General features: G+C 45.6%; 1 protein-coding gene across 1 annotated transcript in view; it reads right to left on the reverse strand.

The window, feature by feature from the left end:
• The window catches only part of LOC142785026 (uncharacterized), a 30,958-nt gene that overhangs the window by 12,331 nt on the left and 1,410 nt on the right, over window positions 1–17,217 (reverse strand). Inside the window, exons 2-6 of the mRNA XM_075883451.1 lie at window positions 16,703–16,902; window positions 15,666–15,743; window positions 14,670–14,797; window positions 2,295–2,450; window positions 1,460–1,615 (exon numbers count right to left, since the gene is read on the reverse strand). Coding sequence (XP_075739566.1) covers window positions 1,460–1,615; window positions 2,295–2,450; window positions 14,670–14,797; window positions 15,666–15,743; window positions 16,703–16,902 — 718 coding nt within the window. The remainder of the gene's footprint in view (window positions 1–1,459; window positions 1,616–2,294; window positions 2,451–14,669; window positions 14,798–15,665; window positions 15,744–16,702; window positions 16,903–17,217) is intronic.

Below are 17,217 nucleotides of genomic sequence, written 5' to 3' on the forward strand. Positions count from 1 at the left end.
CTCCGCAGTTATTACCTGCTTTAAGTAGACATAGTCTTTTACAACTAGAAGTGCACTATCACCTATCTCGGAGTGCTGCTCTTTTCCGAGGTTGTTGTACATTACTTTCGTTTTCTGCAGATTCATTTTAAGACCTACCTTTCTGCTCTCGTTGTCTAACTTCGTAATCATGAGTTGCAATTCGTCCCCTGAGTTACTCAGCAATGCAATGCTATCGGGGAAGCGCAGGTTACTAAAGTACTCTACATTAACTCTTATCTCTAACTGTTCCCATTCTAGGTTTCTGAAAACCTCCTGTAAGCACGCGGTAAATAGCATTGGGGAGATTGTGTCCCCCTGCCTTACACCCTTCTTGATTGGTATTCTGTTGCTTTCTTTATGAAGCACTATGGTAAGAGTTGATCCCCCGTAGATTTCTTCCAGGATGTTGACATATACTTCATCGGCGCCCTGATTCCGCAGTGTCTGCATGACGGCCAATATTTCAACTGAATCAAACGCCTTCTCGTAATCTATGAAGGCTATGTATAGTGGTTGGTTATATTCTGAGCATTTCTCTGTTACCTGATTGATAGTATGAATGTGGTCGATTGTTGAGTAGCCTGTTCGAAATCCTGGTTGTAAAAGCGAAAAATTGCATTTTTTTTTTGAATGGCTGAGGACTGCCCTATTCAGAACACCCTGGCAAATGGCTGCCAGCCGACTGTTCCGGTGATGGGTGCAGTGAGATGGAATTCATTCGCATACAGTAAAGCTTGTTCAGTGGCTGTCGAGACTTTTTCTGGAGCTCTGCGAATTGCGAAACTTGGTGTGTGAAGGGAATTTGAAGTGCAAGTGCTAATCGAATAAAATATTTGTCTAATATTTCTAGAATATTTGTTAAAAACTTCAAAACGAAACTGCAGAAAAAAAGGGGGGGGGGGGATCCTTAAGCTTCGTCTTTGAGAGTTCAACGCGATGGCGATATCCTATCCCTAGTGCCCACTTTAAAAACTTAGTGAATGAAATCATTTAAAACATGCTACACTGCCACTAAGGCCGTTAAAGGCACAGGCGCAACAACGTGTGCGCCTCTGTAGTGGGTGACCGGCTTTAAGCCAGGAAGTTTAAATCATTATTATAATTCCATGCTCGTACACTCAATGGCAGTGAACGCTTGTACTAAGCATCTAGGCCAACAAAGTGCCGGCCGGCAAGGTAGCCACTTCGCTTAGTCATGTGTTACTGCAGTGGCAATGCTTGGAGCTAGTGCGGCTGCAATGCCTCTCCACAGCGGATCACAACCGGTCACAGTTGCACCCTGGCTCCTTAAGGTCATTGCGACTTGATGAATGAGCTTGAGAACAGTGTAGTTGCAGCACTTCTGCTTGATTAACATTAAACTCACCTTGATTGCCACAATTTTTACACGGATTCGCCAGCTCCCCTGCAAGCGTAGCAAACTGATGAACGATCTCACCATGGCCCAGTGGCCAGCTCCGTACTTCTGCACCAGCTGCAGCAGCGTGCAGTCCTCATCCGAAGTGAACGGCCCCAAGACAAACTGCTGGGCAAAGTTGTCCATGTAGCGATCCCTGCACTGGCCGTGTGTACGACCTGGCACCATGCTTGCCACCTGAAATGTGGCCAGGACACTGGTTAATTAAGAGTGCACTTCAGAATGGTGAACTGATGGGCTTCGATAGAGCGTAACCGTGTGTTCATGATGGTCATAACTCGAAAGGACGCCAGGATTTTGTGCGAATTATCAGAGAACTCATACATATGACTAGGGGAAACATAAAAACTCGTGTAGCGTTTGTTGTTTTTTATTTCTCAGGGTTACAGCAATGTCGCAATCAGCTCTGAATGATTGCATGTAAATGTTTTAGACATTAGGGGTTGCAGTAGTACTTATTATTATGCAGCACTTGCAATTGTGAATAATTAAAGACAAAAGACATGCTGTGTCCCACAACTGCTTGTTGCTCCTAACCAGAGAGCTTTTTTGCATTACGCATGTGTACTGTGGCAAGAGCGACTTATAACAGTGTTCAGTACGCAATACACTAAGAACAAACTTCCTTTTTGCAGTGCGGCTGTTCCAGAGCTTGGCTGGGCGATTAGCCTCAAACTCGAGACTTAGCTGCAGTTTGGCACAATTTCCATTATTGCTATAAAAGAGGGCATAATAAATCTCATTTGGCACAGGAGTGGAATCGCCACTATCGTTGGGATTCTACAGTACACACAGGGCAAGCGAACCGGCAGTGCCCACCGGTCCACAGCAAAATTAAGGGAAACAAGTGGCTAACCTTGGACCAGCTAACGTCCCCGTACAGCTTCACAGCGACAAGCAGCATGACATCTTCCTGCGCTGACCAGCGGCCCCGCTGCATGTTCGGATACAGGGACCAGTGGTAGCGGTTTATCAGCTGCTTCTTAGACCGGCAGTCCATATAGTGACACACCTGCAAGAGCGAATGTGCGAAAACAATCGAGGCTTGCCCTATCGAAACAGCAGCCGAGGCTGCGCCTGCCGACAAAAAATGGAGCCGAAGAGCAGTCCAACACCACCAAACGTGGCAGACACGGCAGTGGGACCGCTATTTGACTCCTTGATGCAGACCTAAAAGCAGGCACAAGCAAGAGATTCGGCCCACTTAAAAAGCATGATTTTACCAGTGTCAAAAATACATCTGCGCACTGTGCAGTCTGAACTGGCACATGGACAAGGCCAGCTCGTCAACAGGACTACACTCAATCAATCAATCAATAAGGATTTATTTTCAGCTTCAAAGACAATCGATGGAGCTTGGTGGGTAAAGAAAAAAAGTCTTAGATCAAGCTTGACAGGGTGTGTAACAACGGGCTTGGCAAATGTGGCAAACGGAGTGCAGTCAACTGCAGATTTTTTGGACCCTCTAAGCAGCGAAAAACTCCGAAAATTCGGGCAGCCCGAAAAAACGAATGCAAGCAAAAAAAACACATTATTTTACTGATAATTTTCAATGCAAGCAAAAAAAAAAAACGCACCATTTCGCTATTATTTCTCAATGCAAGCGAAAAACGCACCATTTCATTGATATTTCACGGATCAAGAGGGTCAAGGTCGAAGTACCAGACTTCCGGAACTCTGCCGAAGCATCAGTGGGGTGGCTCTGAAAAGAGCTGTTAAAAAAAATGCATGCAGCTGACCGCGGGTGCCGTCAGGGCAGCCGGTGTTAGAGCTGCAGTGGCTTGAAAAACTTGATCCTTCTTTGAACGACGTTCCACTTGCATGTGATCACATTCGCCTCGATCTGAGCAAGGGTCATGTCATCACTGTACATCGATGACAGCGTCATCAATGCTCGCATCAATTCGGCGGTCGTTGGTGGCGCAGGCGTTGGTTCCTCATTTTCGACATCGGAGTCGTCTGAATCCGCCATAACCTGACTGACTATTTCGTCGTCGGTTAGCTCTGCGCAGAAGTCGAGCTCGTCAGCGTCGACGAACCACTCAAAAGTTATTTCCGTGGGCATGGAAGCACCAGCAGGGCGGAGATCGTTGATAATATCATCCATGAGAGGCACAAGTCAGTCACGCTGTCGCTTTCTTCAGGCAAGTCTGCAGCCTTTGTGTCAAATACGAAGCCCGTGTGCGAAAGCAGTTGCGAAGTGTGTCTTGCTTTACCGCCTTCCATGCGTCCGCAAGCATTTCGACAGCAGACCGAAGGTCAATGCTGTAGCCTTCCCCACTTTCCGAGCACAGCACCACGCGGTTGAGTATACGTGAACGGTACAAAAGACTCAGATTACGGGTAACGCCTTGGTCCATCGGTTGGAGGATCGCAGTCGTGTTGGGCGGCATGAATTCCAACTGGATAGCCTTCAAGTTATTGATGTGACCATGAGCAACGCAGTTGTCAACGAAGAGCAGAACACTTGTGTTTTGTTGTTCAAACTTCTGTCCAACCTGCGGACGTAACTCTTGAACAACTGCTGCGTTACCCATGCCTTTTTGTTGGCTTCGTATAACCCTGGCAGCATTGCACCTTTAAAACACCTCAGGCTCTTGGACTTCCCGATTACTAACAAAGGAAGTTTCTTGGTGCCAAACATGTTGCTGCCACCAAGAACGGCCAGCCATTCTTTGCTATGCTTGCCACCATGGCATGCGTCACCAGCAAAAGCGAGTGTTCTTTCCGGCAGCAGCTTGTAAAACAAGCCAGTTTCGTCGCAGTAAAAAAAGTTGTCAGCAGAGAACTGCTGCAACAAAGACTGGAGTTTTCCGCAATAACTGCACTGTCGACGGCGCCGCTTTCGCCACACATCTTGAACTTGAGGTCATTCCGATGCTTAAAATTTCTCAGCCATCCATCACTGAACTTAAAATCCGTGATGTCCATTCGAAGCGCGAGAGTTTCTACTTTTTGTTTCAAGATGCAGCTCTGAGACTGGAAACCGCTTGGCAATCATTGAATTAAGCCACACGACCAGAGCGTCCTCAAGCTTTGGATGAACACCTCGGCTTGCATTCATCTTTTGGGCACCAGACGGTTTTTCGGCCGCTTCCAAGATCTTGTCTTTGTTCCTCAGGAAATCGGAAACTGTTTGCTTGGAAATGCCGAACTCCTTGCTCACTTCAGCCTGCGATCGGCCACTCTTCACTAACTTAATAATGGCGGCTTTCTTCTCCATCGTTAACCGACGGTACTGTTTTGCGCGCTTCGATGCCATCGGCGAGGACGACGAAGGCGGAGTGGGAGCCATCGCAGGCAAGCGAAATCCTCCCGATGTTAACAAAGGAGTTTGCTGACGAGCGTCGAAGCACCTAGGCTTAGCATTGCAGAGCACACTTCACACAATCGCACAACCACGCACTAGGCTAGCCAAACACCATGTGGGTTGCGTAAACAAAACAGCGCGACGGTGCCTCTGGTACTCTGGAGGTGACACTGGTAAACCACGGAGGAAGGAACCTCCGTGCTGGTACAGTGTCTAGAATAGGGGAAGTGTGCAGACCGCGCCGCCGGCTCTGAGGCCGCTCCGCGATGCATCGAAAAGAGAACTCTAGGAGGCGCTGACACCCGCTTACACGTCCGCTCGCCGTGTAGTCGTCTGCTTGTCGCGCAGCTAATCGGCCGTTATTTAGCACCGTGCGTTTAAATTCCACTGTCTTCATTCTGCTACGTGCACATGTAATTGCATCTCCATTTGCCAGCTATGATTGTTGGGCCAGTGTGAATTAAGAATGTCGGAAAGCAATGTTTTTTTTTTTTTGTCGTGACTTGTTGAAACAGATCGCTTTTGGATCTCGCGCTTTTATTTTTTAATCGCGGTTTCTATAACTTGTGGACACGGCAACAATTTCAGTCCAAATTTTAATCGCAGACGCTATCAAGCTTCTGGTTCATCCAAAGATCCATAGATTGTAGTGCCGAAATCGAAGGTGACGGTGCTTGCCGAGCACGCGGCGTTCGAGAATGAGTGATTAAAATGTGCTCTTGTTATAGCTGCACCTTCGTTTGCATGCTTTTTTTTTTGCTTGAAGTGTTTATTCGGTTGTTCTTCTTTTGTGCGCTAAACGCAAGCCTCTGCTGCAAAAATATTTTACTCCACAAATGAGAGGCAATGAAACATCGAATGAATTGCGAAATTGCAGTCTGAACTGTTTTTTTTTTCAATTTAGAACAAACCAGGGGCGTAGCCAGCGTGTGGCACTCCGGGCCCGTGAACCCCCTCACCATCCGAAATTTTTTGGAGCCCGTTCCTGCGTTGAGCGGCGTCGCCGTTGGCGATGTAACCGATGGACATGAAAAAAAAAATAGATGAAAAGGAGAAAATAATACCGAGGCTGGAATGAGATTTGAACCCAGGCCCTCTGCGTGGCAGTCCAGTATACTACTACAGAGCCACGCTGGGTTTTGTTTTCTTTATTGGCCGTTTTGACTTATAACAAACACAAAAGAAAAATATATTCACAATAAAACAATCGGATGAAAAAAAATCAGTCTTGAGAGCTAAACAGAGAAAAAGAAAAAGACGAAAGCCTGAAACGCGTTCACGAAAAAGACTCTATACAGGCATGGTGTAGAGCAAGGAGTCGTATTAGATAACAACCAGTGATCACACAATGCTAATTGCGCAACGAGTGTGTGGTATAATGCTTCCCACCCAACTCAATGTGCTCAGCCATAATTCTTCATCGTCCTCGGCCACATGCACCTTCAATAAAGGGTACAGAACACTTCACAGATGTGTAGCGGATACCTCGCTCATCCGCTGAAAGAAGAATAATGGCGTGGTGAGTGCCGTCTTTCTTCACAAAAATTATGATTTATGGCTTAGTTGACAGATTGCGGAAAGCCAAAACTTCATACAGAAGTGACCTTTCAAAACGCGAAGCTGCGCTCAAAATTCGCATTAGGCAGTATCGATCATCAGTGAATTTTTCAGATTTAAGTGCACGTTAAAGAACCCCAGGTGGTCGAAATTTCCGGAGCCCTTCACTACGGCGTCTCTCATAATCATATGGTGGTTTTCGGACGTTAAACCCCACAAATCAATCAGTGAATTTTTCGCCATAGCATACAGAGCACAAAGTGACACTCGAACACATTGGCCAGCCCGGCCCACACTTCAGATAAAAAGGGTGCCCCCCCCCCCGATAACATTTCTGGCTACGCCCCTTGGAACAAACATATTACACACTGTAAAAAAAAGGACAAGAGCAAGCACACTAAAGGTCCAACAAGAGTCTCTGACATTCAAGTCGTTCTTCTAAGTTTCAAGTGCTTCCTTCTTTCGCTCGCTGAAGCTCGTTCTCTGTTGAGGGACTTAGTAAAAAAATGAAGCCTGGTCAGAAGAAAAAACTTGATCACGTTGTTTGTCAGCTCGTCTTGATGTGTGTGACACCCAACGCGGGGAACATTCTTCATGATCTGCAAAACTTCAGTCATGCTGTCTCGCTGAAGATTGTTCCAGCTGAACCACATCGTAAAAACATCTTCCAAAGCTTCAATAAATGCAAAGAACTCGACGGAAGGGTACAGAAGACCTCCTTGGTCGCAGAAATTCGTAAACGAAGAAAGACCTTCAACTGCGTCTTTAGCGGATGTTAAGAGCAGGTCAAAACATTCCCGACACTTCGTTGCCATCACCTTTTTCCGGGCCACATATCCGGCCAGGTAATACGTTAACCTGGCATCACTTGTCTGCTTTGGGTAGACATGATCGGAAAGTTCAGATTGCTCAAAGACACTCGAAGCCTCATCAAGTTTTCCCTCATCAAGTAGGGTGTCCACATGGTTGGCGGCTGCGTCCACTCCGACAAGGGACGTGAGGGCACCTCCTGCACAGTTTCCTGTGTCCAGCGCTTTGCATAAGTTATAAAAACTTAAGCAGTTAACTGCTGTTAAGAACTGGGATGAGGTGGGGTGGTCATTACAGCCGGAAAACTGCCGAATAATGCCAAACAGCTTTTCGATGGGGTCTTGGCTCAGACGTGAGGTTAGCAAATACTTGTATCCGACACGTTCAGTGAGATATTCAAAAAGCTGTAGGGTCCCTTTTATCGTGACCCGAAGGCCTTCAGCAGTGCTGCGTGACAGAAAGCCTGCCTTTGTGGGCCCTGTGTTGGCTTCCCACCTATTAATGTAATCCAGGGCATTTTGCAGCACTTTTACTCCTTCGGAGTTTTTTCTCAGTGCTGCTGTAGGCACTCTTGAGGTCATTACAGAAATCAATTTCTGCATAAAGGTGATGAACTTTTCTGTTTCCCTTACATATGAACATGACTTAGAAATTTGCTCTCGGTACAAAAACAGACCACGCAGCACTTCGGCACTGAAGAGGTGAAAAGCATAGTTGACCTTCATCTTTTCGAAATTATTCGGATTCAGGTGAACATGTGTGATCTTGGGCATTGCCTTAAGTGTTGTTGCACACTTGTCCAATTGGTAGGCAGCTCTGATTGGTCGCACATCAACGTGACCTGCTGGAGTTTTGTAGCCCCCTTTTATGAAGCCATTTCTCACACATTTAACTAGATGGGGAAAGTCTGAAAGGAAGAACAGACGTCTACTATCGTCAGCAGGGTGCTGTACTGAGGGCGTGACAGCTGCAGCCGTACCGGATATGCCAAACTGATGCCACATTGCACGGTTCCAGGATGCCCCGTCGCAAGTGACATAATCAACTCTAAGCCCTGCTTTTTCGGCCAAAACGACCGCTTCCAAAATAATCTTGGAGAGTAAATGGGCTTTTACATTTCCCCTCGATGCAAAAACACCTAAAATTTGATGCCAGGACCCGGACAAGGGTTGAAACATTACAATCATTCCATGGTCACACGGCACACTCTTGTCAAGTTCAGAAGTAAATGCACCAAGGTCCACAAAGCCATCAATTTTTCCAGTACCTGGTGCCACTCCAAAGTTTTCGGCAAGTTTCATCTCGTCTATTATCAGACCGCCGTGACGCTGAAACTCATCCATTCTTTCAGTTTTTTTTGCAATTCCAGAGAGAACTGAGGAGTTGAAACCGAAGCTGCTCTCATACTTCTTCATGAAATTCTTGAGGCAAGTGCGGCTGGGAAGCATGAGAATCTTTTCTCGGCGTACGTGCTCGTACAGTCTTGGGCTCTTAATACGCATTATGACACATTCCAGAATCCACTCAGAACTGTAGCACATGCCTTTAGGTGATTTTCGGCTTGCAGCGGCAAAACATTGAAGAATGGCAGCTTTTTGTTTAGGGGGAAGGCTGTCAATCTTTTTCAGAAGTACCTCTTCCTCAATCTTCTCATTTTCTGCTTTCATTTGCGAAATGATTTCGTCTAACGCTTTCACTTTATCCTTCAAGCGCCGCACAGCTTGCATTTTCGTTTTCATCTTTCGAGAAACATTTGTTTTTGACTTGGTTTTTTTTCTCCGACACCTTTGGTTGGTGAGGATTCTCCGAAGATATTTGCAGGCTACACAGCGCTCAAGTGAGGTACCTGCGCACTTTTTGTTGTACAGGCTCCCATTCCATACTGTCAAGTTGGAGTTAGAGCTTGCGAACGGGAACTCTTCAAGAAATCCTGCCCCTGAACATACATGCATACCATCGACAGCCTTGAGAACGGAAGCTGGGCCGCCAGGCTCGTCCAGATCAAGTTTCACTCCGCGCACAAACACTTCATGCGCCACACTATCGTCGGTCACAGTAAACAACACAAGCTTCTCAGCGCACAGGAGACCCATGTCTGGCCCCGGTGAACACACACTGTACGCGACCTTCAATGGCACACCACCGAACACGTGCTTTCCCCAGCTGTCTGACGGCAGGGCAACGTCCTTGTGGTTGAAAGGAACTTGAGGCTCAGAAGGCACTGTCGCAGACTCATCTGGCTCCTCACCTAGCAGTGGCTGTAGCACCTGGCTGAGCCGTTGCCGCTTTTCTGGCAGATCAAGCGGTGGGCACAACCTCTCCTTGGGATTTCTTTTCCTGGGAACGGGCTTTGATAAGTAGGCAGGCACATTGGGAAAGATCGTGGGTACGGCGCCAGGCAGAAGGACCGGTCGCGTTCTCTCAAGGCGTACAGTTTTCCCGTCAATAATATGTTCAAAGTGTCGTGATACAAACTGTTTGTCGAAATGAAGCTCGCAGACAGCTGCGTTGGACTCAAGCGGCTTATCTGCTCTTGGAATGTTGCGCTGCCACTGTTGAAATACGTCCGCTTCTTTGGGCACGCCGAACAACGAGACTTTTTCTTTGCACGACTTGTACCCGCTCTTGCAACCGGGTACAAAACAGTGACTCTGTCGTCGGCTCATCACTGCTTCTCAAGGCATCATTTAAATGAAGAAAATAACACGAAAGGCACGCACAACGCACGCAGTCCAGCATGCACACATGTGCTTCTCGTGGCGGCCTGACGTGTAAGCGGGAGAGCGCGCCACCTAGCGGATACATCGCCAAGCTGCCTCAAGGGTTCCCATACGCGCCGCTTGGCGGTAATCACACTTCAAATATTCTAGGCACTGTAGTGCTGGTAAACATTCAAGATAGCCAGCGTGGCCAGGCCAAATCGGTGTGTGACGGTTAGTTCTAGTTCGAAGTGGTGAAACGCTTCGCGAAAGCGCTGCGTGGGAAGCCAGAGCCGCACGAGCACAAGCGCTAAAGAAAAAGGAATTTTATTGGTGCCAAAAACTTTTCGAGTGGACAGTTTTGATTGTCAGCGAAGCACTCTTGCATGATAAACACGGCCAGTGTTAGAAATCTCTGAGGCCGTGTACGTTTCTTCGCTAACGATCAACAGGTCCAAGCAACAGATGCCGGCACAGTAGACCGGCGCGCTCATTTATGCGATCGTAATCGTGTGTGACAAAGTTGTGGTGGTTTCCACTGGAGGTCAGTAATGGTTTCCGACCTTCCGTCGCGTCAAAAAGTCGGGAAAATCGGACTCCGGGGGGTTCGAGTGTCCGAAATTTCAGACTTCCTTATATATTGATTCCATGGGGTTCGTGGTGGTGCCGCGAAGATGTCCGTATTATCGGGCATGTCTGAAAATTCAGGTGTCCGAAAAATCGGCAGTTGACTGTATGGACTAAGGCAAAAAACGGGTACATGGCAGTTCTCTTCACTGGAACAACATAAATCAGCTAATAAAAAAAGAAAATGTACATACAAAACAACAAATAATCTAATAAAATGCACATGGCAGTTCCTTTCACTGGAACAACATAAATGAGCTAAGAAAACTGAAAAATGTACACACAAAAAACATAAATGATCTAATACAATGCACACGGCAGTTCTCTTCACTGGAACAACATAAATGCGCTAATAAAACTGAGAAATGCACACACGAAAAAAAAATGAATAAAGCGCGCATGGCAGTTCTGTCCATTGGAACAACATAAAGCTGTATTAGAACAGTTCCATACTACAAACAAAAAAAGTTTGTTATACAGTAATACCTCATTAATTGGAACTCAGTTATTTCAAAATCCCACGTATTTCGAAACACTTCGGTGGTCCCGTACTTCTCAATCTAAATGTGAGCAGATAACTTGAAGCGGCGGTCAGGACCAGTCTGGTTAATTCGAAAACTTTGGGTGCCATGTGCCCATTCCCGATTTCGCTGCGAATCTTCGGAAAGGACGGCCCTTAAGAGCGACAAAGAAATGCAACGAAGCAATACATATGAGTGGCAGCTGAAGCGTCCCAGCTTCGCTACTTCCAGCTCAAAAAAAAAAAAAAAAAAAGAGAGAGAAGAGAGAAAAAAAAAAAAGACAGTTGCGTGGTCAACCGAAATGTGCGCTTGCGGAAAACAACACAAGCTTCACTATAGCACAGTCAGTCATGCATGGGCTTGTCGCTGGGTGCATGGTGTTTATGACAGTACGGCTGAAGAAAAATAATCGCGTAAGGTGTGTTGAATAAAGTGTTTTTATGTATAAAAAACCTGCCAAATTTGGGCGTATAATTATTATTTTGTAAAAACAATTCGGTTGCATTGATTATAACTGTTTGTTTTTTTGCGCTTGCGTCCTTTGACGTTTGGTAAGAGCACTAGTTCGTTACGTTGTCGTGACGCACTTCCCGAGGCCAGGTTTGGCGGAGTGTCCTCTCTTATCTTCGTTCTGTGCTTCCTATACCCTCCATGGAACGCGATATTCGCTCGCAGCGCCGGACGAACGCCTGTGTTTGGGGGCGGTACGAAAACATGGCGGCGCATTGCAGACATGCACTGGGGGACGCCATCTTGATGAGAACTGAGGATCTGAGTGGCGAGAGGGGGGGGGATTTAGCGCCAAATTCAATTGGGATGCACCAGCAAGCCAAATTGAGCGAGTGGAAGGTATTCAGATGGCGAGCACGCGACCTTCTTCCTGTTGCGCAACCCGCCACATGATGAAAACGGCCATCATTGCGTTCTGATTGATGGTCTGCCCATCCACCTATTTGTGCACTACTTAGTCTAAGTAAGACGTTTTTGTTTACGTGTACACATAAATTAGACAAGAATAAAGAGCAGAGTTTGTTTGCATGTTTTATTGCCTAAACGTACGGTTTATGCAGTACAAATACAACTTGAATGTTTTACGTTTTTGGTCGCATACAAAAGTGGACCGCACATGCCAGCATGCTAATAACCTAGTATCAATCCAGTGCACATCACCGCACATACGTATATACAAAGACAAAAGAAAAACAGTAATAACTATACACAAGTTCACAGCACGTATCCCGATATAAAATCATCCCATGAGTGGGACAAGATACAACGGCAAACCGCACACTTAGGATGCAAGAGGAAATGATACAAAAACCATAAGGTACCGGAGTTAGACATTTCTACATTTTCTATTCAGCATCAGGTTTCTTTATAAAAGCTTAAGCAAAAATTTACAAAATACTGAAGCCACTATAGAGTGTTCTCATAAAATAACACGAAGGGTTTATGCTTTCTTCAGCGTAACATACCTATATTGCTTAATGAAAAAAACAAAAACAAAATACAAGCAGATAAATAGTACACACACATGTCCGCTTCAGAGGCAGAAAATGGTGAGCTCAACTATAGAAGTAGCGGTGACTCAAAAATATGGAAGTAGCGCCTACTTTTGCGCATATGTGTGTCTTTTTGTCGTCTGTGTTTTCTGAGCGCTCAGTTTTTCAAGACCTCAAATATGCAAACAAATCCTAAAAGTTACAAAAACTTCCGCATTTTTCGTGCTGCAGCAGATTTTCTGGTGCGTTGTTTAGCCAAGGAGATGTTCACGAAGCGAATATGCCACAACAGGCGAATCCTTGCAAAGAGGTGCACAAAGGCTTTCTTGCATTCTTCAGAGCAGAATTTTTGCCTTCCCATACAACTGTGCAAAATGCCTGCCAAAACTCCACTCACATTAGGTAGGTGCGCCACAACACCGATATATTCCAAAAAGCAAGCTTCCATGGCCTTAATATCCTGAAAGCAATCGTCAGAAAACATTGTTACATTGCCAAATAAATCTGAGGAGATGTTGCTTGCCTTAAACATAGCAAAATACTGGTGTGATGCACAAAGCTGGCGGTCGGCATTCTTCAAAAGGGTGTTGCACACACAGTGTGGAGGCCTATGCAACAAAAATTGCCGTACGAGATAGCCCCCAACATAGTAGAGAACGTTATCCTCTACTATATCATGGCTAACGGGCTGTTCCTCATCAGGAAGCATATCGACTGTTGGTGCTGCATCACAAGTAGTAGGAAGCGAATGAGGTGGCTCTGACATTTGTGCCAACACAGTGCTGCGATCCTGTTCACAGTTTCCTTCTGGAAAAAGGGCAACCAGTTTGCCAACAGAAATGTGTTTCAGACCTGATGTGAACTGAAGCACATTTGGGTTGCCATTGCAGCAATGCTTTAACCTAAGAAGCCCGAAAAGGTTCTCCAGGGGGTCCTGCTGTAGCCAGCGAGTCAAGAGAACACGAAAATCAAAATCTTGGAAGAGGTCGTCCCAGAGGAGAAGGGTAGCCTTTAAGGTGACCTTCCATGCCTCAACTGTGTGTGGTTGCCGAGGCCCGTCAAATTTCCACCTTTCAACCCACGACAGGCACTCCCGCAAAAAGGCTAGGTGTTCGGACCCTTCCGAAATTGCATAACGTAACTTGTCATTGGCTTTTTTTACAGAAGAGCTATTCAGACAGTCGAATAACTTATCTATCTTCTCGAGAAAATCAGCTGTTGGTTTGGTGGATGCCGGCAACACGCCAAGAGCAATGAATACATCAATGGCCACTGAGACCGATTCGCTCATCACCTGGCTGGCATATTTAACTTTCATGTTATTGAAAGGCTTCCGGTAAATGTGGTTGTCGGTTAGTTTCTTCGCCAATTTGAGTTTGAGAGGATGCGAGCTTTCGTATAGTTGCGTGATGAAAGACCAATCCACAATTTCTTGCCCGATATGGAGCTTGTGAGGTGCGCGGAGATTATTCCTTGTGCATTTAAGTGTGGTGTGTCATATAGGAAATAAATCTTGCGGCTTTCAAGCACAAAAAACGGCTCTTCAGGCGTCACACCTAGCTTACTTGCCAAAGTGATGTTGCTTCCCCCCTGGTCGCAGATGAGCGCCTTCACAAACAACCGGGCTCCCTGCAGCTGCTTGATTAATGTTATGATCAGATGATGAAGAGTATCTGCGGGCGTTTTGGTCCTTGATACTAAGTAAGCAACAGGCTGAATCCACGTTTTTGAAATGCCTGCCACAAGTATCAGGAGCGCTGAATTTGCCACGGCTGGTGTTCTTTGCCTACCGTCATCGGAGAATCCCATCACAATGTCATGCTTTGCATCATACTGCAGATGTTCCTTCAAGGACATTTCGTTAAATATTAATGTGCACGCACGATCTGTTAAATGCCTATTTCGGGTAGCTTCTTCGAGGGCTTCAATAGCGGTTGAAATAACTCCGGGAGTCATCGGAATATTTGATAACCACTGCTTTAGCGACCTCACAGTTGGCATGTCAAGCAGTCTTGACAGATGTCTGTACGCTTTCGGACCATGAAAGTATAAGTTTAAAGCGAACTGGCGGTGCTCGGGCGACCACCCCCGTCCTCTACGTTTCACGCCATTAATTTTAACTTGAGTCTCAAGCAATCTAAAGAATGTCTTGCGGACGTAGGGCCTGATAGCATTCAACGCCTCGGACTGGGAAAGCTTTTTAACCTTTCTCTTGCCAATTCTTGACAGTGCCTTCCGAAGCCTTGAATTTATCTTCTCCAGGTTCTTCATTTTTCTGGCTGTCCGGGGTGAGCACCTAGAAGGCTTGTGTTGTCGACCCGCTGGATTGGAACCTGAAAGATTTAGAAAAAAAGCTCATTTATACTGTGTTTTTGTGAAAGCTGACCATGATCTTTAAACCTAGTAAAAGTTCTAGCGGCTTTTAGAATTGAAGTGATTACTTCCATGAGTAATCAGTTGGTCATATTTAGTTCTCGATCCTTCACTTATTCAAACTTGGGGCATTGGGAACAGGCCTCTGATAAGCACACTGCTGGGCATTGAGCCTACTAATGGCATGTATAAGCATCGTGGGCAACATGAAGCGTCAACTAATTTTTCCTAATCATTAGCATACTCCTTGTTAACAAACATTATTGGGTATACGTTTAAAATGGTATGTTTAGGAAAAAAACAACGAATTCATAGTCTTCTTTAAAAAACACTAATCCCTCTTATAATAATAATATCTGGGGTTTAACGTTCCAAAACCACGATATGATTATGAGGGACGCCGTAGTGGAGGGCTCCGGAAATTTCGACCACCTGGGGTTCTTTAACGTGCACCTAAATATAAGCACATGGGCCTCAAACATTTTTGCCTCCATCGAAAATGCTGCCGCTGCGGCCGGGATTTGATCCAGCGACCTGCGGGTCAGCAGTCGAGCGCCATAACTACTAGACCACTGCGGCGGGGCACTAATCCCTCTTGGGAGGCAACAAACAAGCAAGAAAGGGATCGGACAAGCACTCGTCTCGTCCTGCCTTTCGGTATACATCGCTCTGGTTCTCGTACCCTAGCAATGAACTAGCTCGCCCAGCTGACACCCTAGTGCACTTTAGGATCTGTTAAATGGTACGTGACATTAAAACGATAGCTGCAGGGCATTAATTTATCTGGAATAGTTTTAAAGAGCTTAGAGAGCAATACAATCTGCGTACATGAGGGCTCAGTCTGTTGAACTTCTTCATCGGCGCTGTAAGCGGGCATTGCAGTGGTATTCGCGGGCCGACGAGAGCCTGTGAAGAGAAATTGGCGGAGCACAGATTTCAGCGTGACATACACACAGCTGGTATTAGGCGTCACATTAGATATTTGCAATTACAATCACTCAGGGCGTTTTCTCACTATTAATTGGTCTCCTCGCGTATTATGTTTCAGTACGAGTAATAAAAAAAGTGTAAACACACAAAAAGAGAACGCTACGTGTCACTCACTAAATATATGGGTGTCCCAACTATCCTAAACCAATATTTTAAAAATCTTAATGCGATGTGCCTAGAACAGGTTAACATCGTGGTGCCCGTGATGACCTAGCGCGTAACCGAATTCTTGCCAATTACACTTATTTGGCCCATTGAAAATAAAAGTAATTTTGTAATAATAAAGCTGATAAAGATAAAGTACCTTTTGGATTCTTAATTTTAAGAGCGACTTTGAACTAGGGTGTCGTAGAATATATATATATATTTAAAAGGCCAGTTCTGTTGCTCCCACTGTCAGAGCTATCGCGCAATTGTTTTAACAGCGACACCAAGTTGGCCGCTACTCACTCGCCATGTGCGAAATAGCTGATAACGCGCCACATGGAGTACTCTCTCAAATTATGAGGTCATTTTCGCCTTTTCCTGTAAAACTCTACACCACAGGTAAAATAGCAGGGACAACTGAATCAGAATCGAGGAGGTTACATGTAGAGCGTTCTGAGTGAGGCATTTGCTCTAAATTTAACGATTGTGAAGCCGGCAAATTTTTTACTTAGCTAGTTATATCTACCAGCAAAATCATGCCGGCGAATCCATGGATGCTGTGTACACCATGCATTGGTATTGTTGGTGTAATCTGCGCGAGAATCTTAAAAATACTGAGTCATGATAACTCGGACAGGTACACATATTGAGTATTAAGACATTTCTGTAAATAGATGTAGAGGCATGAAAGTTTGTGCTGTTGTATGATCACTTTACAGTATTCCCACCTGGACTTTGGACGTGTGTCTGCCCATCGCCAAAGATGCAAACTGTTGGCACAGCACATCTTAGCAGCCCTGTCTGTCCAGGGTCTGCGTAGTCTCTGCTGGTGAAATGGGCAGAGCACAGGCGGTAGCTGCTGTAGATCTGACGAGGTGGTAAATGAGCCAGGTCCTGCCGTCTCGCATACTGAAGCCAAGCGCGAGAGCTGGAAAATCAATGTGTGCGTGTGTAGTATTTGGGTTAGAATGAATTTATTTCTGTTTTCAGACGTAGATGGATAGCTTTGAGTGAAAACTGGCATCTCTATTCGAAGTAAGCGTTATTTGATACATTTCTCATCTTCCTTTCTTAATTGAATTTTTGTAACCAAGACGACTTGTGATAGCAATCCTGAAAGCAAACTTTAAAATAAAATCTGTCTTTATTATTAAGAGACGCGGATACATGCTTCTACTTGCGTGATAGTAATGTTTGGTGGCAACGACCCCAGCTTTCCTCCTAATTCAAAATATATTTTTGC

This window comes from Rhipicephalus microplus, unplaced genomic scaffold (assembly GCF_043290135.1).
Source record: "Rhipicephalus microplus isolate Deutch F79 unplaced genomic scaffold, USDA_Rmic scaffold_17, whole genome shotgun sequence".
Lineage (NCBI taxonomy): Eukaryota > Metazoa > Arthropoda > Arachnida > Ixodida > Ixodidae > Rhipicephalus > Rhipicephalus microplus.